General features: G+C 41.9%; 1 protein-coding gene across 1 annotated transcript; it reads right to left on the reverse strand.

The window, feature by feature from the left end:
* Positions 1 to 299: 299 nt before the first annotated feature.
* On the reverse strand, positions 300 to 2894 carry LOC147892205 (protein trichome birefringence-like 6). Its single transcript, XM_087388453.1, has 5 exons — positions 2026 to 2894; positions 1697 to 1889; positions 1283 to 1467; positions 974 to 1129; positions 300 to 846 (listed from the first exon to the last, which is right to left on the reverse strand). The coding sequence occupies exons 1-5, from the start codon at positions 2820 to 2822 to the stop codon at positions 537 to 539; spliced, it is 1641 nt and encodes a 546-aa protein (XP_087244579.1). The 5' UTR covers positions 2823 to 2894; the 3' UTR covers positions 300 to 536.
* Between the last annotated feature and the right edge of the window lie 24536 nt (positions 2895 to 27430).

Here is a 27430-nt window from a genome sequence, read left to right on the forward strand (position 1 = left end):
CTCACCACGTCTACAGCTGGAGCTTCGAATACCAACTTAATCATCACACAAAATCAGAGAAAAACAGAAGAAAGAGACTAAAGCCACAAGTCAAATACCTTCTTACACAAGAATGCACTTTCACGAAGAATGGATGAAGATACAACGACAAGTCTAATGCCTTAATTTGAGGCATCCCACTTTTTTTTATATACTAGTTTGAAAAGCACTTTTTAGGCGTTGGAGATTTACAAAGCAAGCTTTTTACGCTTTTAGGTTTTGGAGAAAAGCTTAAAATCAAAATCAAGGAGGTGAGAGAAAACCAAAACATCCGTTTAGGCTGCCTTCAAATATTGACTAGGATGACCTATTAGTTAACATCCTATTAGTTAGGTAGTACATTATGAATTCACAGTGTGTTGGGCCAGGGATCGTTGATCGGAATACATCTGCGACCGGTTAATATTTCACGGCTAATTCCGTTTTCGTCTCATGATATGTTTTGCACCAGTCCGTGTTTCCGTTGATAGCTTCGCAAAATTTGAATGCCATCGGTATCAGTCACTCTTTGTAAACAAAGCAAAATAGAGCAGCTCGTTCCAAGTATCAGGTACTCCAGGCAGGCACCAGTGACTACAATCCTGATAATGTTTGACCTCCTCAGGCGGGTGACCGAAAAGTGCAGGATGGGCGTCTTTTCGAAAATCTGACAACGTTGTGATGTTGAGAATCTGGACATCAACACTCATTCGCTGAACGATTTCCTCCACCACTTGCATTTTGTGAGGGTAGGGAGAAAGGTAAAGTTCGTTGAAGATGGGCTGAGTCTCATTGTGGCATTGGCCACCGGAATTCCATTGCCCCCCGCTGAACGAATCCAATAGGATGGTCAGAAACTATACGTATTGATCCATTTGCTAGCTTTTGCCTCTCAAAGCAAATTAAATTCGTGAAACAGAGACCAGCAAGCAAAAAATCAATCACACATTCTTACATGTAATGAACAGGGGAGTAGCCACGAAAAAATACGCGCGTCTTGGCAGGATCGACGTAGTTTTCTACCCATCTCGACCAAGTAATGATAGCCTTGTGGTAAGCCAACCCGAGGTCGAGTTCACTGTGCACCGTATCCCCCTCCCGGAAGTAATCACTGCCATTGAAAGCACAGCTCTTCAAAGTTTTGATAGATCTTCGACCAAAGTGAGGAACATCACAACTTATTAACCAAATCTATAGACGAGCCGAGCTTCTACCTTCTATGAATATTCATTCTGCCTTAAGCTGGGGTTCTCATCCAACTTACCCTTCGCCAATCTTGTCCGGATTCCACCAATGCCCTGTGTTGAACACAAGGACATTGGCTTTCCTCCACTTTCTCTCCGACTTGTCCATTTTGTCTAGCCTGACGGTAAATTTGGTTGGCTCAGCTCCCTCTTCCTTGTCAACTAAAAAGTGAGATGTGTAGAATTCGATTCTGCAATCGTAATCCTGCAGTACAAGACAACAATATATACCGAGATATCTACAATTGTAACTCGAGAGAGAACCCTGCAAACCAACTAATTGAAAAATTTTACGACCAACATGTCATACCCAACCTTGAACCGTGATAAATTACACGTTAACATCCACAACTTTACGAGCTCAACGAACAGAGAGAGAGAGAGAGAGAGAGAGAGACTAGGTGTGCGTGTGAGAGAGAGAGAGACAGACTTGCCAGAAATTTGAAGACATAAGCCCCTGGTAGCTTGGAAATCCTACCATCCTGTATTTCAGAAATTCTGTCCTTATTTGCTAATGATTCCCTGAGAATGCAAAGCATTGACTCCCACTGATTCCTATTTAGTGAGTCACCCACGAAAACCAATCGCTTGCCTCTCAACCTTTCCAACATATATGTGCCATTGAACCTACACATTAAAAATATTATGTCAAGATTGCGATCATTGGATCAAGAGTCTGCAGACATCGAGCACTATAGTACAATAGCATAGGATCTGCACAAAAAACACAGCATACTGCACAACTGCATGATATCAGCATTACCTTGGAATTATGCAATCCTTTGGTAACCATTTCCAGCTGCTGTAGTATGTATCAGGCCTGCCATTCTTCTGGCAGCTAAATCCTTCGTCGACAAATGGACAGGAACCAGGAGGGTAGAGAGGGTAAGAGCTGTCTTGAACCCATCTACCTACAGAAATATCGCAGCGGGAACGCTTTTCCCGCTTTGCAGAACTAGCCGCTGGCGATGAGGAAAGGCCATCGTCAAAATTCCAGAGGTGCTGCTCGAGCTGGGGAACTCTACTGGAAGTAGGCTCGTGATTGACGAGAGAAGAAGCATCTGTTGCCGAGGCCTCCTCTCTACGTGAATCCTTGACAACGGACACGCTAATTGACGAAGAATCATTCGCTGTGGTTGCACCACCTCGACCTCCAGCTTGCCGCGCACTAGAGGACCTGCTGTTTATATAATTTGACCTCCTTTCGGGCGTATGTGGTATTAAGTTGACCATTGCATCTTGTGTACCCAAAGTAGTCCAAGGCGCCCTTCCGGCGCTGATGCTTGCAGGCGTTGTTCCGTGGTCCTCAACAGCATCTGTTTCGAGGGAGAAGCTTTTAAAGAATAGGAAATAAAGCTGGGCGGGAATGGAAGCATTGGACATTGTAAGCGGAATCGGCACAACCTTCCCGGCAAAAAAGGAGGTGAAAGTAGCCGAGATAATCAGGCCAAAGACGAGTCCGAGGACCACGATTCGCCCTCGGCAGGGGATGCCCGGAAGAAGGGACGTCGTCTGCAACTTGAGGGCCTCGGTAGCTGAACCTCGGGGGCATTGTTTCATATCGGGTGTCAAACGCTGAGATCTAAATCCTCGCGGAATGGGCGTTGTTAATCCTTTAGATCTCGAGCCCCAAATCAGGCCGCAGTGCAGAAGGCGCATTGCGTGGGGGACAAGATTGTAAATGGTTCACGTGGAAGTGGGAGAAAACGAAGAATGACGACGGAAGCAGCTACATACCCAAATGCTTGTCACACTATGTGCAGTAATTTAGACTTTCACAAAGTTTTAATTGAGCTGTTGATTAGCGATTTAAGTAAAGGCTTGCGCGATCTCTCTCTTGACGGAAGAAAGCTGCTAAACCTTAAGATCAAAGCGGATCAAAGCGGCCACTTTGTTGCCGGGAATCATGTTCTAAGGTCTCTTTTGCCAAGGTTCGTGTGCTAGCCGTAATGTGGACAATCTCTCGACTGTTGGACGGTTTTGAGCCTTTGGCACAAGCCGGACGGCCAATAATATAAGTATGTACAGCGATTTGAGAAGTGGAATGATTGAAGTAAGACAAAGGCAACGGTTTTTCCGTCGCTGCAACGATTGGAATGTAGATAGATGAAACAGCTTAAATATCAATGACGTCCGATGAAGACTAGCTAATTGTGGAGGTTTTGAGAAGACTGCAATTCCCGGAGAGGTGCCGCTCATGAGATTCATGAATTCACGGAGCAATTGAGACGAAAAGGGTAGTGAAAACAACTTTAAGTCGGTCACAAGGCAAGGCAAGGCACTTGATCTGGCGGGTGAGCAAAAGCGAAGAAGAAAAGTGCAGATTAGAATATCTGATGGGGTGCTTGCGTAAAATCTCGTCAACTTCAGACGCGAATTCGAACAAACGGTACGTGTATGACGTTATCGTCGTCGTGAAATGGTAGGGCCGGTTCACACCAGGGAAAGCCATCCATCTTAAAAGGAGCATTCAAGGTAGGACAAGTCGAGACATCATCGGCCCCAAAAACCGAGGTTTCATGTGGGTGAATTGTTAGATTTTAAAAAAACCTTAAAATTTTGCTAGAGAAGGTTTTTGAGTTTGTATTTTGAGGCCATTCTAGTTATATTTGTTAGATTTTTAAAAAACCTTACAATTTTGCGAGAGAAGGTTTTTGAACTTGTATTTTGAGGCCATTCTAGTTATATTTGGTGAAAAAACCTACAAAATCTTGAAAAAAGCCTTGTAAATTTTGGAGTTGAAGGTTTTTGTACTGTTAACCAAAAATGTTTTTGGTGAACACTGCGGGCCTCGCCCCTGAAAGAACATCGGTCAAGGAGCGGTTAAGATACACTAAACCAAATATAGAGTTTGGCGAGGTGCAATGGCAATAACCTTCCAAAGGAGCCCGGGCATTCAACCTGCCATAGCAAATTATGTTTGCCATGTCTCCACATTATATAGCGACAACAGCCTTCCTAAAAGGAGGGTTTGGTCGGTGATGTCCTGTCTAAACCCAACCTAAACCAATTCCCATAGTATTTTCTTTATCCAGACACAAAAGTTAAAATTTTTAAAGGTTGAGGAGTTGCGACACCCCACGCAGTAGCATGTTTCCCCACCTGAGTGGCTGCCCTCATTTAAATCCTATGAGATGACGCCTTAACACCTAGCAACATAGGCCATGTGCAAATGTGCCCCTTGTTGGCCACATGTATATAAGTGTGTGTGCGTGTGTGTGTGTGTTTTAAAATGTGCAAATTGAGGTTTTTAAACCTTCTATTTTATTTTTAAAGATAATTTTTTAAATTAAACATTGGTTTGTTGTGGCCATTGGTCTCAACACAATCCTAGCAAATGACAAAATTTCTAGCCTCGTAATAACATAGAAATACAGTTCACTCTTAGAGATAATCCATCTTTATAGAATCCCATCGAAATATGTAATTTAGAGGTTTTGTATGCTCTAGTGCCTAAAATTTAGTCCTGCCGCATCATCGACCCCACCACCACATAAGTCTTTAGTGTTCTTAAGAGTCTCTCGCAAATGTTTTAACTCACCCCTCTCAACCACACACACACATAGAAAGAGATTTTTGTGCTTGACATATTTGAATTCAGATGGTTCCATCTTGTAAGTTATTTTTTATAAGGTTCCCTCATGAAAGTAATTTGGTCTCACACAAGTTCAATCCAACAAGTCAATTTGAACTGGAAACTTAGAAAATTCTTGTAGCCTTACCTTAGAATCATTCCCAATGTCTTCCCCATGATGGGAACACCCATGCGAGGGAGGAACATGGAAACCTAAGTCATCACATGACCCCTTCTATATCATTTGAGGGTGACCTGGGTACCCAAGTACCTTCCCTATCTCATCTCCTTCTTTAAGCTAAGTTTTCTATACATGTGGCACCCTCACACACAGACACACACACACACACACACACACACACACACATATACATGTGCCTACATAGAATCTTGGGATTTTTAGTTTGTAAATAGCCCATATAGCACATGCATCCACGACATATTTTTAGTGTCCCCTACCTTTGGATTTTTATAACCTATATACATCCCTTGGGTAGACTTTGAGATGATAAAAGTGCCTCTTTTATATTGAAATTTTCAATTGTAAAATTAAGAAACCCATATAAGAGTAAAATTTTGTAACTCCAATCCCTAAGAAAATCAAACCCCTTCTATAGAGCGCATAAGCTACCTATGTATTGTTTAGGGATTTTGCACCCCTCTATTACCCCTACTTTAAAACTGGGAAGCTTGGATCTACCTTCATGTGTTGACATAGCCATCACTTGTGTCAAAAACGGTCCACCCAATGTACAATAGCTAATGGACTCTTCCCTCTCTGATAACCCCTTACACCCATGATCACTCTTAACCATCAATTAGAATGCCAGTGTGCCACCCCATCCCTGTCCCTCACAACTCCTTTTTCAAAAGGAAAAGAGATAAAACGTACTCTCGACAACTTAATCTCCAATCTTTATTCTTTGTCATCTCACAAAAGAACTTTCCAAAAGCTTATCTCGGTTCTTGTGTCCCCTAGTAATACTCCACCCTATTGCATAATCCTTTTTTTCATTAATTAAAAACCGTAGGCATATGCTACTACAATTTGATATACTTCTTTTACTCCATAGAATAATCTATTTAAAACATAAAATAGATGTCGTTACACACACTTAGGTATGGTGCAAATGAATAATTACCATTTAGTATAATATTTATGCCACAAATTGTAAAGAATGAGGGAGAGAGATAGGAGACTCAAGTTCAGCTTTCTTCACAACACACAAAAGAGAGAGAGGACACAAGGTTGGAGGGTGAAGCCTTTCTTCACTTTTGCACACAACAACAATACAATAGAAGGGGGAAATACCCTATATGTCAAACCTAGAATACGTGGTTCATATGTGAACCCAAACCAAAAACATACGTGGTAGTCTAACTACACCACGAGTACAACTAACATAGGCGGTGACATAAATGATAGTCATCCAGGAGATGTATCAGGGGTAGAGCTTGATATCTCAACACTCCCCCTCAAGCTCAAATCCATCTCACGTACACCAAGCAAGCTCCTAAATCTGCGAAGCTTCTCGGTACCCAATGCCTTCGTAAAAATATCAGCCACCTGCTCCTCAGTGCTGACATAGACAAGATCAATCTCACCAGCTAGAACCTTCTCTCTCACAAAGTGATAATGCACCTCAATGTGCTTCGTTCTAGCATGATAAACTGGGTTATTAGCAAGCATGATGCTACTAATGTTGTCACAATGAATGACAACTGCTGCATAAATTGACTGTCCCATATCTGCAAGTAGCTTCCGTAACCAAGCTACCTCACATGCAGCCATTGCTGCACCCCTGTACTCAGCCTCTGTGCTCGACAAGGCAACTGTTGGCTGCTTCTTGCTGCTCCAACTGATGGCACCACTCCCAAGAGAAAACATAAAACCACTAGTAGATCTCCTGTCTGAGACACTACCAGCCCAGTCAGCATCTGTGTATCCATGTACCTGTAATGCACACCCAGCTTCATAAAACAGTCCATAATGCAATGTGGACTTCACATACCATAGTATGCGCCTAGCCGCATCCAAATGTGGCTTCCTCGGTGCCTGCATAAACTGACTCACCAGCCCCACAGCATAGCTCAAATCTGGTCTGGTTATAGTCATGTAAATCAAGCTACCTACTATGCGCCTGTACATAGTAATATCTTCAAGAAGCTCACCTGTCTCTGCATTGAGCTTCACATTCTGCTCCAATGGAACAGAGATAGGCTTACAGCCTGTCATTCCATATTTGGACAGCATGTCCAAACCGTATTGCCTTTGCAACAGCCATATCCCACTCGGGGATCTAATAACCTCAATGCCCAAGAAGTAACGCAGCTCTCCCAAATCCTTCATCTCAAATTTCTGCTTCAACAGCAGCTTCACTTCATTAATGTCTGCATCACTATCACCTGTAATAATCAAGTCATCAACATAGATGACTATAAGCACAATCCCTCTGTTTGTCCTTTTCACATAAAGTGAAAAATCTGAATTGGAAATCTGAAATCCAATAGTGACAAGATATTGCCCTATCTTGTCTGACCATGCCCTCGGCGCCTGTTTTAAGCCATACAAGGCTTTGCGCAACCTGCATACAAAATCGGGATGTGAATTATCCTCATAACCTTCCGGCTGCATCATATAAACCTCTTCCTGCAAATCACCATGCAAGAAGGCATTTTTCACATCCATCTGATGCAAAGACCATCCCTTTGCAGCAGCCATAGCAATTACTGCTCTCACGGTTGCCATCCTTGCAACTGGGCTGAAAGTTTCCTCATAGTCAATTCCATATGTCTGCGCAAAACCTTTGGCAACCAATCTTCCCTTGTACCTGCTAACAGACCCATCAGCATTGTGCTTTACTTTGTAAACCCACTTGCAGCCAATAGCCTTCTTATCATGAGGCAAAGGCATCAAATCCCAAGTGTGGTTTGCATCCAAGGCAGCCATCTCTTCATCCATAGCCGCTTCCCAATTTTTATGCCCTGCTGCATCCTCAAAACATGTGGGCTCTGGCTCCTCTAGAACCTTGACCATATAAGCATAGTGATGTGCTGTATACCCATCATATCTCAGCCTGTCAACTGGATACTTAATACGAGTGGACCTCCGTACAACTGGATCAGTTGCAGGAGTCTTTAAATCATGCCTGCTTTTCCTTGCACCAGGTGTAACAACAGAAGGAATCCCAAGTTCCTCATCAAGGCTCATTTCAGAGCCGCTTGACTCTCCATCAACATGAGAGCTAGCAGCAGACACATCAAACACTGGAGCATGGTCCACTTTTTCTTTTCCCTTATGTGATACCTGCACAACACTATCAGGACTGCTATGTGACGATTTACTAGATCTCAATCTCCCTGTCCATGCATTAGATCCACTAGTAGAGGACTCTCTGGGTCCACTCAAGGCTTGAGATTGCTGCTCTGCATTTATTGCAGCATTCCCATTTCCTGCATCTGCATCTCCTACCATAACAGTTGGTGCATACCAGCTGCTCATTTCGTCAAAAACAACATCTCTGCTCACTTGCATTTTGTGGGTGGAAGGGTTATAACAGCGATACCCTTTCTGGTGCAGAGCATATCCAATAAAGATGCATTTTTCTGCCTTTGGATCCAGCTTTGTTCTCTTCTCATCAGGAACATGAACATAAGCTATGCAACCAAATACCTTCAAGTGAGAAATATCTGGTTTTTGACCTGTATACATTTCTTCAGGCGTCATGCCATGGACAGCTGCAGTGGGGGTTCTGTTCATAATATAAATAGCAGTTGCTACTGCTTCAGCCCAAAAATAATCAGGCATGTTTTTCTCATTTAGGATCGCCCGTCCTACTTCTGCAATATGCCTGTTCTTCCTTTCTGCAACCCCATTCTGGTGAGGGGTAGACCTGCATGAGTACTTCCTTTGAATTCCCTGTTCTTTCAGATATTCACTAAATTCTTCTGAGAAGTACTCTCCCCCTCCATCAGATCTTAGCACTTTAATATGCACACCTTTCTCTTTTTCAACCATGGCCTTAAAAGCCTTGAAATGGCTGAACACTTCACTTTTGTGCTTCATAAAATAAATCCACACCTTCCTAGTGTAGTCATCAATAAACGTCACATAATAATGGCATCCACCAATAGAAGCAGCTTTAGTTGTCCAAACATCTGAATGGATCACTTCCAAAGGTCTTCTGCTCACCTTAGCATTTTTGGGAAATGCATGTCTTGCCTGCTTACCCATTTGGCATGCTTCACATACCTTTTGCATTCCCTCAACTCTGAATTTAGGCAAACCTGCAACAATGTTTTTCGTTTGCATAGATTTCAGCCTTTGTATATTCACATGCCCAATGCGCTTGTGCCATATCTCAATATCTGCAATGACACCTCTCCCATGCGCAAACATAGCAGCTTTTACCTTAGGCATATCAACATCCAAGGTGAACATTCTGCCATTTTTATTGCCTTTCGCAACCAAGCGGCACTTATTTTTCAAGTCCTCAACAAAACATCCATCAGGATTAAATCTAACCTGCAGACCTTGCTCAACCATCTGGCCAACAGAAACCAGGTTCTTAGTGATTTTTGGAACATGAAGTACATCTGCCAAGTACTTCGTTTTGCCATCCTGCATAGCCAATGGCACTTTACCAACCTGCGTAATTGGGTGCGCAGTATCATCACCTGTTTCAACATAACCTGGCTTATCCAAATTTCTAACATCATGAAACCACTCACCATGACTGGTCATGTGGTTAGAGGCACCTGAATCAACATACCAAACATCATTGCAAGCTGCAGCATCTCCTGACATGGAGTTAACCATATGCTGCATCACAAAAAGGTGCTCATTTCTGTCGTCACCATGCCCACTTGATGATGCATAGTTGCTTTGCTGCAACTTCCCACTTTTGATGTCATTCTGTTTTTTATAGCATGTATTCTCCTTGTGTCCAGGCTTTCCACAATAATAGCATTCTGTGCTGCTATTTACTTGCTGGTTCCTTTGCCATGAACCACGGCCTCTTTGGCTCCCCCTGCCTCTAGAACTACCACGTCCTCCTCCATAGGACTGGTTTTCCTGTTGTTGCTGCTGATTCTGATTTCCTGCACGGCCACCAAAACGGCCTCTTCCTCTACCCCTGCCTCTACCTGTATTCGAGTAGAAAGCAGTCTCTTGAGAAGTTGAGGTGGCTGAACCACCATTCCTTTGCTCTTCACTCAGCAAGAGAGCAATAAGTTCCTGAAAATCAGGAAATGTTTCACGGACTCCAATGGATGTCCGAAATTGTGCATAATCTTTCCCAAGACCATTCAAGGTCACGGACACTAAGTCCTCATCATCAACAGGTGCTCCAATGGAGGCAAGAGAATCTGCAAGGCCTTTCACCTTCAAGGAATACTCATTTATATTCAGATTTTTCCTTTGCACATTGTGCAACTCCTGCTTTAGCTGCATCTTTCGTGCTTTGGTATTTGTGCTATACAGCTTCACCAATGTGTCCCATGCCTCCTTAGGTGTCTCTACATCCTGTATATGCACAATCATAGAATCTGAAATGCTAACTGACAGCCAATACATGCATTTTCTGGCTTTTTCATGCCATTCTTTAAAGGCCTTCAATTCAGCAGGAGTAGGAGCAGCACCCAAAACTGGTTCTGTAGTTTCACCACTGATGTAATCCCAAACTCCCTTTCCCATAAGGAAGTTTGTCATCCTGAACTTCCATGCTTGGAAGTTGTTCTTGTCAAGCTTCTCACTGACAATGGTAGACAGATTCTCAGACACTTTACAAATCACGAATTGCAACAGCAACCTGTAAACACAGCAAATGCCTCACAAGGGAAAATAGCAAAACTTCTGCGAAAAGCCTCACAGGGGCAGATCTACAACACTGACGAAAGTGGTATTTCACCACACAGTCACTTCCTAGTGACGATTTTGCATCAACAGGCAACAGGCATGAATCTGCAACTCCCAATATCTCTGCACACAGGCATACGATGCGATTTCTGTGGCACCTTTCCACGGACTAGCCGCGCAACAGCGAAAAACAGGGCCTTTTTCTGAGTGCCTGCGAAGAACTTGCGCCTTCAAAACGGGCCCCGAAACGGCCTCGAATCCAAAAAATAAAGTCACCGAGGGCTTCGCCCTTGCCCGCAGCATATACTGTGCTCTCGCCACACCGCGAAGGGCCTCTCAATCTGAAACAGTGCACTCCTGCACTTCTGGCTGTGCTACCTGCAGAGATTTGCTCCCAAACTCGAAATAGGAAAGCAACACTGGTCCTCTTACCAGGACACCACAAACTTGGCTTGCTTTCTTGAGCTCCTTACCTCGAACAAGGCTCTGATACCATGTAAAGAAAGAGGGAGAGAGATAGGAGACTCAAGTTCAGCTTTCTTCACAACACACAAAAGAGAGAGAGGACACAAGGTTGGAGGGTGAAGCCTTTCTTCACTTTTGGCACACAACAACAATACAATAGAAGGGGGAAATACCCTATATGTCAAACCTAGAATACGTGGTTCATATGTGAACCCAAACCAAAAACATACGTGGTAGTCTAACTACACCACGAGTACAACTAACATAGGCGGTGACATAAATGATAGTCATCCAGGAGATGTATCAGGGGTAGAGCTTGATATCTCAACACAAATTCCATGTTTAATGCCAAACAATTATCTTTATAACAAGTCTCATTGATCTCATACTCTCACTCCATGTCGATTATCATGCTATCTTGTAAATGAGCACATCTGCAATAGAACTTGCTCACAATAGTTTAAGACACATCCTAGTAATAAATATAGATATTTTACCTTAGGTGCCGTATTCTCTACCTACAACTCACTTTCCTAGTCTTTTACCTTGCGATTTAGGTATCATAAGTACTATGTTTCTTTATAATTGTTTAAGTACCTCCCTCCAACTACTTTATGTAATAGAAATGTTTCCTTCTATAATTGTTCAAGTTATCTCCCTCCAACTACTTTATATAATAGAAATCACCTCCAAAGGACAATAGTGAAAATTTAATGGCTTGATTTCACTTGGTACTCTTGTCCCCCATAAAAATTAGAAAATTTTTCACATAGCCTTTATTCCGAAGGCACACTTACCACATATAAATATTTATCTAAGTATTCTTTTGTTCTTCAAATAAAATGATGCATACAATAGTCCTATTTGTTTTGAAGTGACAAGTACATTATAATCCATGATATAAATCATTGTTTGTACTTGAAAACCCTTAGAAGAAGTATTAAAAAGAAAAATAAGACTCAACCTTATTGCTTTATATTGTCTAGAGTTGTTCTCTTTCACATGATTTAAAAAAAAAACATGCTAGAGGAAAGAAACTATAACCGGTATATTTTTATACTAGAAGGACTCTAAAGGAACACATTCAATACTACCCATGGGCCCATGGTGGTCACTTTCTTGCTACAATTTGCCCATACTTAAAAGTTTTTGGAGTTTAAACGATGGAGTCTCAGAAAAAGTAGAGGACGTTCGAAAAGTATTTTGTCATCAATGTTGCTATCGATATATATTCTGATATTTACAGGAACATCTGATGAAATGTTACGTCAGAATATTTGATGATGGCTAACATTTATATTGATGTTTATAAACACTATATTATGGAATTTGGGAATTTTCAAATATTTTGACAATTCCCAATCAGGGAAGTTTTTTTCAGGTTAGTTTCGTTAAGAAGCTAAACTTTAATATTGGCATCAAAAGTTTATATGCTTTGATAAAAATAAATGTTTGAAATATTTGTCAGGATTTGAAACTTTTATGCAAAAAAATTTAAAGCTTTGCTAGGATTTACATCTTTTCCTTCAAAATTCAAAAGGAAATATATTAAAAAGTACTACATTCTACCAATATTGTGAAACTAAAAAAATGAGCTTGAAAACTTTCGCCAAGATTTTATATTAATATATAAGCATAGCTTCGATAAAAAACATCCCTGTTCCCAATATGGTTAAGATTTGGCCATATGGTTAAATATCAATCTCTTATTTGCAAGTTGAATGTACCCTAAACACTATTTTAGGTAATCCTCCCAATTTCCACTTTCAACTAAGGGGTTAAGATTTAGCCACATGGTCTAATTTTATTCCTTATTTGAAAGTGGTACTTGGGAGATTCTCAAATTTTCTAATATAGTGTTTATACCTCTTATATATTTCAGCATCTATATCAATGAGTATACTAAATACTATTCTAACACTCGCAATCTATTTTTAAAAATATGGAAAATATTTTATAAGACCTCCCAAAATCATGATGAAGTAATTTTTTATTCATCCGATAATAAAAATATTGGGAACACCTATTTCAAACTTTAAGATAAAAATTTCTTTGTATACTCATCAAGAAATTGACAAATGAATTATCATAATGCAAGTTCAACTAAAAGGATAAAGGACGAGAAGCACTAGATTGATAATAAATTAGTCAAGAAATAGCTTTACATTGTGGATTACATCATTAGCTAAGTCCATCATACTAGTAAATCTATTTTTCCTCCTATTCCTATATCACATATATATCATCGACATCTATACAAGCTAAGGCCTCCTGTAATGGTGATGATGATGCTATTGATGCAATAGAATTGGATGTACTCGCTTTAGTTGCGCCTCAAAATCTGCATCCATGCTGTCAATTTTCCTTTGATTTCCAATGTCATGGTTTTACATCTCCTAGAACTATGTTGTTTCTTGATTGTAGCATAGGAGTTCACAATTGTAGCATAGGTCCTCAGGTTATATTCCAATGAGAGGTGCAGGATAAAGCATGTAAGTAATTACTATATGAGCTTAGGTGGGAAAGAAGTTTTAATTATAAGGTTTGATGGAGTTCCTCACCTTCATAGAGCTTAAAAGGTCTAGAAAAGTTTTGTAGGACTTAGAAGAAGGATACAATTGAGAAAGTTAACTATGGGTTTAAGATTAAGAGAGCTTTACATGGTTTAAGAAGAGTTTTGGCTGGTTGAGAAAGAGTTATAGGGTGGAGAAGTGGAGAGCTAATCTCCTTCACACATTCGTGGGGTTAAGGTTTGAGTGAACAAGGGTGAAGAGGAGGAGGAGGAGGAGGGGGAGGGAGGGAGGAGGAGAAGGAGGAGAAATGACAAAGAAGGAGGATGGGATATTGCAAGGTTAGAGCATGAATTTACATGTTAATAATGTTGAGGAAGCATTGACACAAGGTAATCAAGCACATGAAGACAAATGTAAACTGTGCAAAGGACCTCACAAAGTGTCAGAATTTGGTCTTTCTCTCTTGAGTTTTAGCATTTGTCTCTCTAGATCCTAATTTTATGAGTAATCCCATATCTTCTCTAGGAAATTTTTTGGCTATATGTCCTATTAGATCCATCAAAACTATTTTCAAGTCAAGTTATTATAAGTAGAGTTGTGCTACTGCTCCACACATAAAGTGATCTCATATTTATTGTTCATGACTGTGCTTTTTTATCCTTATTGTCATTGGTTAGCAACTCTCTTGGACTGATTTTGTTAGCTGTCCTCAAGTATTGGGACGCTGTGAGTGCGGTTGGGAGGTAGCAAGCTAAGGGTGTCCACTTCTGGACCACTTTCAGGTGAGTGTGACACCCGCTCGAGTGAAAATACAAAGGTTTTGCTTCGGTCTCCAATACCTCGATCGAGGTATAAGCTCCAATGAAAATCACACACGAGCACAACCGAGCCAAGCCAATACCTCGATCGAGGTACTGCGCTTTTTCACCGGACCGAGCCTCTGCCTCGATCGAGGCTTGCTGGCAAGCCAGCTATACATGCCACATCTACCTCGTTCGAGGTATCGTGGCAATCCAGCTCAACCTCGAGGTCAGGTGGCATGTCCAGCATACCTCGATCCAGGTATGTACCATCCGACAGGGCAGCCAACAGGGCGGATGACATACCTCGATCGAGGTATGCTGGACACATGACTTGGCATCCCGCTTCTGCCAACATACCACGATCGAGGTATCGTGGCATGTCAAAACCTCCATCGACGTGGATGTACCGAGATGTATGGGCATGTCACAATACCTCGATCGAGGTATTGTGGCATGGCAATACCTCGATCGAGGTAGATGTACCGAGATGTATGGGCATGTCAAGAATACCTCGATCGAGGTATCGTGGCATGCCAATACCTCGATCGAGGTAGATTTGCCGAGATGTATGGGCAAAGAATACCTCGATCGAGGTAGCTAAACCCTAATTTTTCTTATAAAAGGAGAGCGACCCCCCTCATTCCGCATACCTCGATCGAGCTCCTCCTCATCCACCGATTTCGGATTTGCCGGACTTCGACGGAATTGCGCGAGCGACGGAGAGCCACGAACGGACATCGACGGAGATGGACGGAGCCGGAGCGGGAGAGTCCAGGTAGGGTTTTTTTTTATGTAGCATTTTCTTTTTGGTAGAATTTGATTAAATTTTAGTTTATAAGAAAAATTATAAAATGCATTTTAAAGTTTTTCTGAAATTTATGAATTACGAGATTTTTTATTTAAAATGTGAAAATTAAAATTTTTTTTTAAAATAGAGCTTTTTTTAGTAAATAAAAAAACGTTCATATTAATAATTATAAAATATTTATAAATTTGAAATGCATTTGTAAATTTTTTTTTAAATTTTTGAATTACGACATTTATAATTTAAAATGTGAAAATTTTAAATTTAAAAAACGTTTAATGAGGCATTTTTTATTCAAAATGTGAAAATGTTCTATATTTCTGTTTTTTTAATGTAGCATTTTCTTTTTGGTAGAATTTAATTAAATTTTAGTTTATAAGAAAAATTATAAAAAATTTCTAAATTTATAATGCATTTTAATGTTTTTTTGAAATTTATAAATTACATCATTTTTTATTTAAAATGTGAAAATGAAATTTTTTTTTTTAAATAGAGCTATTTTTATTAAATAAAAAAATGTTCATAGGAATAATTATAAAAAATTTATAAATTTGAAATGCATTTGTAAATTTTTTTTATATTTTTGAATTACGACATTTATAATTTAAAATGTGAAAATTTTAAATTTAAAAAACGTTTAATGAGGCATTTTTTATTCAAAATGTGAAAATGTAAAAATTAGGTTTTTAAAAATCATCTTTAGGAATGGCCACTAGTTGAGGTGGATTGCCCAACCAAAATAGGAAATGAAGATACAAGACATTTTGTATAAGACTCACTCGACTTATCAAATTAATACACAAACATAAACCTACTAGTCAACTATTGGAGTTGGACATTAAAGATTGACTAGTGACATGGTTGGTGACCAAAGCTTGAAGTTGACTAGACACTTTGGGACAAGCAAGTTCTTTAGAAGGAAACTAGGTTTAAGCTTGGGTAATCATCCCTAATATATTGGGAAATTACTAATGATAAATCATCCTTTAACTATTTGGCAATTAGTAAGGATCGATTCTACTAGGAAATATGTTGAAGGCATATGTCCCCTATTAGTCAATAGATTGATTAGACTAAGCATGCATGATAAGGCTATAGCTTGGAAATGCCTAGATAGTGGCTTAGTCCAAATCTTCAATATCCCTTAAGAAGACATGAAATAGTGGCTTAGACCTTAAGAAGACATGGAATAGTTTGCAAATGTCTAATTCTTCTAAGTTATGCATAGACTCTAGCATAACTGAAAAAAGAATATTACAAGATTGAGAATATTTGGATGGGTCTTCAAGAACTTGAATATTACGGTCTGTGCCTATAAACTGTTTGAGATTCTTATGCTATCACTATGGCATGCTTTAGATCTAGCACTTTGATCATGTTTGTTGTCTAGTTCCATAATTCATCTACTTCTCTTATATGTATAAGAAGAAAGAAATACGCCATAGAGAAACTGAAAGTTTAACTAGAATACCTAACATTCATTGCACATGGGACTCTAGTGGATCTATATTCATTCCACATTCAGTGAAAAAATTCTAATCAAAATTAAGAATTATTAATAATATTGATTAATATTGAGCCACACATTTGGCCCATCTACCGGTAGGTGCATAGGATCTACCTCATCAAGGAGTACGTACAAATAGTTTTCATTACGTAAATAGATTATAAGTCATATTGAATAGAATATTATTTTCATTACCCAAATAGAATATTAATTTCCATGTGTTTTTTTCGTGCATGCACCAGCCAGCGCACAGGTTCTAGCACCACTATTCGTATGCAGATAGAGATGCTGAGAGCTGAGATGAGGGCACTGTAGGATGCTAGGGCACCCCCTCACTTGGTTGCGAGCCTGGATTCAGTTATTGAGGCTCTGAGTCGATTGGACACAGTTGAGGACGTTGTGGATAGCTTTCAGGCACAGGCTGAGGCGGAGATCACTGGTGGTGGCTTGGATTGGAGAGCCATTCGACAGTTGTTTGAGCGTGAGTCACATCACAGGGAGGCCTTGGAGGATATGTTTTGGGATGGTCACACCGAGGCGATGCGACCACGATCAGGGCTCCCCTTGCATATTTTACGGTGTAGGCACCCCATCATAGCAGCACACATTTATCCGAGATATCTCGCTACGAATGGTGGTCGATTGCCTCACAACCGCCAGATAGCCAGGTCGTTTGCCATGCAGCTTTACGCTGAGTTTGTCCTTGGTCATCGGGTGGACTACCTTAGTACCCGTCCAGGATCAGGAGTGGGACATGGTAGGATGGGGTGTCAGGAGCGTCAGATTGTAGGTGTTCGGCGTCGACGCGAGGGACCAGAGTTGCACACCATCCCTGCACCGGCATTGCGAGCGGTGGGAGGACAGATTAGGGGGGATGTTCATTCAGTGGCATCATCCTTGCAGCACATGGTCTCTGCCCTATCGAGATCTATTGCGATTCCACCTCCCCCACCTCGATCATCGATGGAGCATCCCACATCTACACCACCTCCCACATCTACGACGCCTCAGCACGAGTTGGAGGCTCGAGACACACGGATTGCAGAGTTGGAGGCATTGTTGGCCGAGTCTAGGGACGAGGTTAGTTATTTTGATTATGTTAGTTTATTTTTTTGTAGCGTGTTTTGAACTGAAGTTTTTTGGTTAATTCTCACCATGTACGCGACATGTTTGCATTGCAGGCACATCTATTGCGTCAGGAGATGGAGTCTCGCGTACGACTGTTGCAGACAGATTTGGAGGAGCAGAGGATTCGGACACGCATAGCATACCATCACGCAGAGCACTATATTTTGCAGTTGAGGCATATTAGTCGTGATCCATCGCGCCATAGGATCGACCCCAGCGTGGCCCTATACCCTGCTCCTCCTGTAGATGTGCCGACTAGGACACCCATAGACGCAGCAGTCATAGCGAGGCTTCCTACTGCCACTTGTGTCCTCTGCCACGAGGAGTTTGACACCGTAGGGTGGTTTGGACTAGGGTGCGGCCACATCGCACATCTCCATTGCATGACCTGCCACATGGTGGCACGTTCAGTGTGCCCTGTATGCTTATGCTGACATTGATGTTGCGACATACAGAGGACTGGGCATGGATGATCTATATCTTGGTCATCGTCAGGCTGTTGATCCATTCGCCCGTGTAGTCTTGACAGAGCACTACAGGGAGGAGGCACAGAGAGCGTTGCTGATGCAGGAGGGTGTGGATACATCGGTGGTTGCATCATGCGTTCCACGACGCTTTTCGTACGGTGATTTCATGCCAGGTGACGAGGCACAAGCGGAGGAGGCACGCCGGATTGAGCGAGAGGCAGAGCTGCAGACATCATTGCAGCAGTGGGTGGAGCAGCAGCTAGGGCGGGGCCGAGACCATCGTCTTTCACATGTAGAGACGATTACTCGCGCTAGATTTGAGGCACGAGTATTCGCAGATGCACGGCTATGGGAGCTGAGACGCGCGTACATAGAGCAGGCGAGGGAGGCAGAGATGGCAGCAGTGGCGCGTGCAGCATGCCCTCTTCTTCATCAGGATGAGGCTGGCCCATCTCATGCAGGTGATGAGGCTGGCCCATCTGAGCCGGCTTTGCCTGAGGGCACACAGCGGACGGTTGGGCGGCGGGTCATACAAGAGCCACGTCAGCGTTCCACTAGAGGATCATATGTAGAGTTATCAGATTCGGATTCAGATTGATTGTTTAGGCTTCACACGTTTCTTGTATAGGGATGCACTTTTGCAGCATGATGATGATGATGTATAGATTCATTTTGGTACTTTCATGATATTGTTCCCACTTTTATGATGTATGAGCATTTTCGTACTTTCATGATGTTCTTCACACTTTGTTTATCTCAGTTTATCTCAGTTTATAGTTTGTTTAATACATAAGGTATTTAAAAAAGAATGCCATGTGAAGTAATTGTAAACATTAAACATTAATTGTAAACATTAAACATATCAAAATTCATCTTTTTTTGGATGAAAATTTTATTTTGCTGATAAAAGTTTTTCATTTTTTAAACAAAAATTTTATTCTATTCATGTTTGTCAATAAAGTGTGTTTCAAAATCCAAATTTTCATCAATTTTTCAAAAAGACAACTATTGTCATATTCATGCTTCCAAATCTAGCCTTCCCATCTTAATATCAAAATATGTTGAAATTCAACCATTTGATAAACTAATTTGTATAAAAAGAAAATTACTTTTTTTAGACAATGCCATAGCCCAATGTAAAATTGTTTCATCAAATGAAATAAGATATTAAAGTAACATCAATTTTACCAACTTTCAATTTATGCTATTTACAAAAAGTATTCTAGAAATGTATATTGGTACAAAACTTATCCATGACTCCGAGGGCAATGTTGTTACCTATGTGTAAATCAATTGATAAAAAATTATTTCAACACCAATGAACTTGAGGGAATGTGTGATCTAGAGATACTTAAACAACATGACAAAAGGAAAAAATTCGAGAAATCACCAATGTGTGGACATGCTTAGTTTGTAGGGTGTAGAAATTCTTGTATATGGATTTGATATGGGCACTTGCATAGAAAACAATTGGTATTTCAAAGAAAAAGCTCTAGCAACTCTCTTAGTTGGATGAAGCAGTTTCTTCTCCTTTGCAATTTGTCATGTTTTTTAAATTAAAGGAGAGAATACTTTTTGCAAATGATAATACTAGACATTTTTAGGTTCTGCAATAAAATATAAGTAATATTTTATGCATTCTTTTTTCACAATTCTAGTTTTTTAATATTATTGACATGAAGCGTATATTTTGTCCCTACAATTTTTAAAAAATATAAATTTTTTGGGGATTTTTTTCAAAAATGGAGTTAGACTTGTCCTTTGCATGATTTTGCTGTTATTTATTATGACTCAGTGTTTAATTTGTCTCTTATTGTTAACAATACTTGTGCTAATTGGTGATCAAAGAAAACAAGACCTAATTATTTGTCATATTCGAACCACAATCACATGTGCCTTCCAAATCACAATCGCATATGCCTTCCAAGTTTCTAAGGACTATTTCAATTTCCTTAATATGACATTTGCCAATGCACCAATCTAATTATTATGCATGTATAAAAGATAATGAACATAAAGAAGAGAAATCAACACAATTGGCAATTAATGCATGTATATGGGAATACAAGGAAGGTGTGGCATGCTAGCCCACCATTTTATTTCACTATTTTCTTTTGCATTTAGTGGTTTATGTACAAGAGAAAGGATTGGCGGTTGGTATAAGGAAAAGTGTTGGTATTTGGTTTATGTAAAAAGAAAGGGTTGTTGTGGCTATGCACCAAAAAAATATACACATATTAACAATCCCACTTCTCCCTCTTAAACTCTACTCATGTATGGGAGTACAAGGAAGGTGTGACATGTTAGGCCACAATTTAATTTTACTATTTTCTTTTGACTTTGGTGGTACGTTAATGTGTATGGGAGTACAAGAAAGGTGTGGCATGTTAGCCCACCATTTAATTTCACTACTTTCTTTTGGATGTGGTGGTTTACGTACAAGAGAAAGGATTGGTAGTTGGTGCAAGGGAAAGTGTTGGTGTTTGGTTTATGTAAAAGGAAAAGGTTGGTGTGGCTATGCTAGTGAATTTCTCCCTCTTAAACTTACTTTGGTCTTGTAAATTTCAAGATGTTAAAAATAATATTGACTATAGGTGATTTTGTGACAATTGATATCTAACGCTGGTCATGTTCAAGTTCCAACTTTATCATTTTGAATATCATATTGAATTTCGTATATATCAATGCTTGCAATTATTACACTAAACCTAAGAGCCGTGCGAAGTTTCATCCCCATGTGCGTATTTAAAATTAAGAGTATGATTTTGAATTTCAAATATCTCAATTCACACATCTAATACATAATGTATTTTAAAAATAATGCCGTGTGTCGTAATTGTAAACATTAAGCATTGAAAAGGTGCTTGTAAAAATGCATGCACTTCGATGTTATACTTCACCCAATCCATATCATGCACAATCTTCTTTACTACATGTGAGATTTTGGATTAGTCGTGCTAGTAGGGATTGCTTCTACGTGGCGCAAACCAAATCAATTGGAGACCAAATCTTGCGTGGATGTACGTCTAGGGTAGCCTAAGAGGCGTGTGAAGTTTCGTCCCCAACAGGGTTTAGGATTTAGGGTCCAGGGTTTAGGGTTTAGGGTTTAGGGTTTAGTCGTGCTAGTAGGGATTGCTTCTACGTGGCGCAAACCAAATCAATTGGAGACCAAATCTTGCGTGGATGTATGTCTAGGGTAGCCTAAGAGGCGTGTGAAGTTTTGTCCCCAACAGGGTTTAGGATTTAGGGTCCAAGGTTTAGGGTTTAGGGTTTAGGGTTTAGTCGTGCTAGTAGGGATTGCTTCTACGTGGCGCAAACCAAATCAGTTGGAGACAAAATCTTGCGTGGATGTACATCTAGGGTAGCCTAAGAGGCGTGTGAAGTTTCGACCCCAACAGGGTTTAGGATTTAGGGTCCAGGGTTTAGGGTTTAGGGTTTAGGGTTTAGGGTTTAGTCGTGCTAGTAGGGATTGCTTCTACGTGGCGCAAACCAAATCAGTTAGAGACCAAATCTTGCGTGGATGTACGTCTACGGTAGCCTAAGAGGCGTGTGAAGTTTCGTCCCCAACAGGGTTTAGGATTTAGGGTCCAGGGTTTAGGGTTTAGGGTTTAGTCGTGCTAGTAGGGATTGCTTCTACGTGGTGTAAACAAAATCAGTTGGAGACCAAATCTTGCGTGGATGTACGTCTAGGGTAGCCTAAGAGGCGTGTGAAGTTTCGTGCCCAACAGGGTTTAGGATTTAGGGTCCAGGGTTTAGGGTTTAGGGTTTAGTCGTGCTAGTAGGGATTGTAAAAATGTATGCATTTGTCCTTCCACGTGGCGCATACCAAATCAGTTGGAGACCAAATCTTGCGTGGATGTACGTCTAGGGTAGCCTAAGAGGCGTGTGAAGTTTCGTCCCCAACAGATAAGTCCACGTGCGTATTTCATTAGTACGTGCGCCATTTTTCATACGTAGTCGTGCTAGTAGGGATTGAAAAAATGTACGCAATTGTCCTTCCATGTGGCGCATACCAAATCAGTTGGGCACCAAATCTTGCTTGGATGTACGTCTAGGGTAGCCTAAGAGTCGTGCGAAGTTTCATTCCGAACAGATAAGTCCACACGCGTATTTCGTTAGTACATGCGCCATAGCTCATACGTAGTCGTGCTAGTAGGGATTGTAAAAATGTACGCATTGTACCTTCCACGTGGTGCATACCAAATCAATTTAGACCAAATCTTGCGTGGATGTACGTCTACAGTAGCCTAAGAGCCGTGCAAAGTTTAATCTCCAACAGATAAGTCCACATGCATATTTGGTTAGTACGTGCACCATTTTTCACGCGTAGTCGTGCTAGTAGGGATTGTAAAAATGTACGCATTATACCTTCCACGTGGCGCATACCAAATAAGTTGGAGACCAAATCTTGCGTGGATGTATGTCTAGGGTGGCCTAAGAGTCGTGCGAAGTTTCATTCCCAACAGATAAATCCACATGCGTATTTCGTTAGTACATGCGCCATAGCTCATACGTAGTCGTGCTAGTAGGGATTGTAAAAATGTACACAGCTGTCCTTCCATGTGGTGCATACCAAATCAGTTGGGCACCAAATCTTGCATGGATGTACGTCCATGGTAGCCTAAGAGCCGTGCAAAGTTTAATCTCCAAGAGATAAGTCCACATGCATATTTGGTTAGTACGTGCGCCATTTCTCACACGTAGTCGTGCTAGTAGGGATTGTAAAAATGTACGCATTATACCTTCCACGTGGCGCATACCAAATAAGTTGGAGACCAAATCTTGCGTGGATGTATGTCTAGGGTGGCCTAAGAGTCGTGCGAAGTTTCATTCCCAACAGATAAGTCCACATGCGCATTTCGTTATTACATGCGCCATAGCTCATACGTAGTCACGAGTGCTAGTAGGGATTGTAAAAATGTACGCATTGTACCTTCCACGTGGCGCATACCAAATCAATTCAGACCAAATCTCGCGTGGATGTATGTCTAGGGTGGCCTAAGAGTCGTGCGAAGTTTCATCCCCAACAAGCAAGTCCACACGCGTATTTCGCTAGTACATGCGCGAATTTTCTTAGTCACGTTTTTAAAATGTCCTAAAGCACAAAACAAATTACAACATTACTACTAATAAATAATTTTTTGTATTACAAACACAACAAATCCCATTGAGAAGACATCGGACATCATGTTAAAAATAGAAGCTAATACAATGATGTGTATGAACGTGTATACAGCCATCATAGTGAAATACAAAATATGAGTCCATGAAAATTACAATGGTACGGTCACACAGTGAGCCTATACATATCGAATACAAAAAAGTGTAATCAACTAGTGATACCCAATAAAAATCAATCTGATCAACTGATGATCCCAAAAAATATGATATGTAATGTGCTACTTCTCAGGATCAGCTCTCATGCCAATAGTTGCAAGTATGCTCTCGTGATCCGCCACTGCAAGGCGCCATCGTGGAGTGGACGTCGCCTTGCGAGTGCGAACACGACTCAAAGTAATCTTGATCCCAACAACAAGATGAGAATACATGTATGCCTCCTGATCTGCCATGTACTCCTGGAACTCAATATAGCGACCACGCCTCTGTATCTGCTGAAAATAGTGGCCACCTACGATCATGCTATGAGCATTGAAGTGCATCCCATGCCCATCCACTGTATCCTCATTCAGCACACTCTTCAGCATAGAGCATCGCAACAAGTAATAATCCACACCCTCCTCATTGCCCTCTGAAGCAATAACCGCGAAGATATCACCAATACGCAAAATATCTGTAAGCTGGTCATAATCTCTAGAGGAATTGAATCCCGCATCCTGATCATCATGTATCTCCTCCCAAGGTTGGAAGGGAGAAAGCACTCGCCGTACCCATGGATCGGCCCATGGTATCATGGAGCACCCTCCCCAATCATCATCAATATTGCATGCAGAGCAAAAACATGCAAACCGTCGAGAAAAGATCGCGGGGTGAGACTCACCTATGCTCCTGATGGAATGGAAATCAAGAGTGCCGGCACAGAACGACAATCAAAAGGCCTCGACCGATCAAGACTCCCAATGTCCACGCACCAAAAATACCGGCTCACCACCCTATCGTCACGCGATTGAAACACGCGATTGAAACGAGGACATAGCACTAGTGGGCTGCACCACCGCACCACATCATGTGCATCATTGAAGCGATCGGCACTGTGACGCAACTGGTATCGACGCAAAGCACGCTTCACGCAAGCACCTGCACCATCGTGCTCTCCCTTACCGTGCCCTGTCTCGAAGTAGCTCCATGTGATCGGAATGCCTGTCTCACGGTGCCATCTGCAGAACCAATAAAACTGTCTAGCAAATTTGAACTAACCACCGCAACCGTCTGACCAGATCCAGCGCCGCTGCCATGTGACACCATGATCCCTCAAGAAACTATCATGCAAAGTGAAGCAATGCTACACAAAATGGGCATCATGCGATCGATCATCACTAATGTAGAAGTGATACTCTCGCACAATGATGCGTGAGTCCATGGTGCTATCAATGCCATCCACATGAGCCTGTGCATGACGATAGCTAATGTGCACAAATATAGCAACCTGCAATATGGCATTGAAAAAAAATATGACTATTGAAATAATTCAATATAATGAGGCGGGGAAAAAATCAATACTCAATCACACGTCACCTGTTCGGAGAAATAATACTCCGATTGGATCTCATGCTGTGGTGTAAGGTCTAATTCTCCGCAAAGTCCACCACTGAGACAACCACCCCTATAGGAAATGTCCTCAAACATGCACGAAACATGCGAGTGGCGTATGTAGCGGTACAGCTTCCCTCGAAAACAGTCAATGAATAGAGAATGAATACAACACGTGGTGTCTCCTTCCCCACAAGCTGCAACCTCCTCGACTGTGCACCACCATCTAATGTCAAGGTACAGTACTCATACTGCTGCCAACGAACCATCTGCACATCACAAGTATCTAGTGCAACTCGTGGCACTCTAGCAAAGTCACCACACAAAGTACACGTGCCTTCCACACAATCAAGGGAGTGGAATAAAGCATCACCATCTCGTGTACACAATATGGAATGAATGAAGTCGCGAGGGCTAGTAGGAACCACTCCCCTATGACCATCAAGGGAACGGAATACGTCATACATCAATCCAAAATCCACATGGTAGCGACAACAGCATGTGTCACGCTCCTGAGAGCATCGCACAAACCATGGCCTGCATCGCTCAAATGACCTCTGCCCAATCTTGAACTCCGGGTGCGCCTCTACAAACTGAGTGTACAACTCAGTCTGGGTACACTCCAAAAAACATGCACCATGCTCAATGTACACACCCCATGACACCCTCTTCCGCAATGCCTTCTTGAACACCGGGGATGCTCTGCAATGCTCCTCTCAAAACTGTTGTATGAAGGACCTAGTGGAATCATCCAACAATCGATCGCTGCAAGGTGCACGACCACTCGAAGCCCAAAGAGCATCAGTCTCACTATCCTCTAGACTCTGCCTCCTAATGATGCCTGCTCGCAATGTGCGCGGTGCAATCTGAAGAAGACGTGAAGCGGTACGCACATGGCCTATCATATGAGGTCTACTAATGGCAGCCACAATAGCACGACGTGCTGCCAAGGCATCACTGGAGTTCCTATGCTTAATAGAAGCATAGGAACGTCGAACACTGCTAAGGACCTCGCTAGATACAACCCTATCTCTACGTGCACCAAGACCAGCAAGCCTCCTACACTCTACCAAGTCAGGGTGATCAATCATGGACGTAAGAAGAGAAGACTGCGAAGCTGGCGTGAGGTCACAAAAAAAAGACTGCACAATCTTGCTAGTACGACGACGGATAGTGGACTTCGGCAAGTCACGTCGTGAAGCAACACTGCTGCTGCAAGGTGGGGCAAGGGGATCAATGGGAGATGGTAGGGTGGACGGGGGAAGGGAGGCGCCAAGCGGAGCGGGGGGAGGGGGAGGGGGAGGGGGAGGGGGGAGGGTGGAGGGGGAAGAGGTAAGGTGGAGGCCAAAATGTAGGTGGCTAGGGGAAGGGCGGAGGCTAGAGGTAGGGGAGCGGATGAGCATGGGGGGACAATGGAGGTGGGGGTGGGGGTGGAGGTGGGATGTAGAGGTAGAGCTGGAGGTGGATCAGTGGTGGCAGTGCGAGCTCGAGCTCTAGAGGCTCTCTTGCACTCACGAGCCTTCCGCTTGCGCTCCTCGTCAATGAGATTTGGGGGGGCGTTCCTACATCTTTCACGTCTACTAGCTCTACGGCTTTGAGAACCCATTCTCAATGAAAGTAGGATGGAAGGTGTGACAAAGTGATGAGGAGGCAAGAATGGCTAAGAATGGGTGAAATGAACCAAAACGTGGTGTCTTATAGAGAGCCTCAACTCATCCACTAGATTGCTCTTAGATTGCTCTTCATTATTATTAGTGGAGAGGTGCTAAGATTGATACTAATTGGCTTAGTTTTGGTGGAGAGGTCTGCTATGCCCAGAGCCCCGATCATATACCTTGATCAGACCTTATACCTCGATCGAGGTATTCAGTGCATTGCGCATGTATGTATGAACCTCGATCGAGGTATCTCTAGGTGTCCTCGGTCACATACCTCGAACAAGGTATTGTATGCCTCACCCAGGTTATATACCTCGATCGAGGTATTGTATGCCTCGCACATCGTCATGTGTATACATCTGGCTGATGTGGCACCATGCATGGTCATGATGTGGTAATATAGTCTCTTCCTGCATGGTCATGATGTGGTACTGGGCCTCTTCGATGACATTGAAAGGTGATGTGGCATGATGAGTTGGCATTCATGAGGTGGTAGATTGACATGGCAAATTGAGGTGGAGGGATTGGTGACATGGCAAGGTTGAGGAGGTATGCCAAGGTGGCATTGTGTGATCACATGGCTGATGATGTGGAATGATGAGGTGGCACATGTGGCAGCACGTGTGGCAATGTAAGGTGACATGGCAAGGAGTGATGTCACATCTGCTTGATGAGATGGCACC

This window comes from Dipteris shenzhenensis, chromosome 17, assembly GCF_047967505.1.
Source record: "Dipteris shenzhenensis isolate YYH24624 ecotype China chromosome 17, Dip_SZ_1.0, whole genome shotgun sequence".
Lineage (NCBI taxonomy): Eukaryota > Viridiplantae > Streptophyta > Polypodiopsida > Gleicheniales > Dipteridaceae > Dipteris > Dipteris shenzhenensis.

What these genes read in the sequence shown, in the direction of transcription:
- LOC147892205 (XM_087388453.1), bottom strand. Translation starts at nt 2,822, where the DNA reads ATGAAACAATGCCCCCGAGGTTCAGCTACCGAGGCCCTCAAGTTGCAG. An exon ending in AAGGATTGCATAATTCCAAG is followed by an intron (nt 1,890 to 2,025) that starts GTAATGCTGATA and finishes TTTAATGTGTAG; the next exon opens with GTTCAATGGCACATATATGT. An exon ending in CCGGACAAGATTGGCGAAGG is followed by an intron (nt 1,130 to 1,282) that starts GTAAGTTGGATG and finishes TTTCAATGGCAG; the next exon opens with TGATTACTTCCGGGAGGGGG.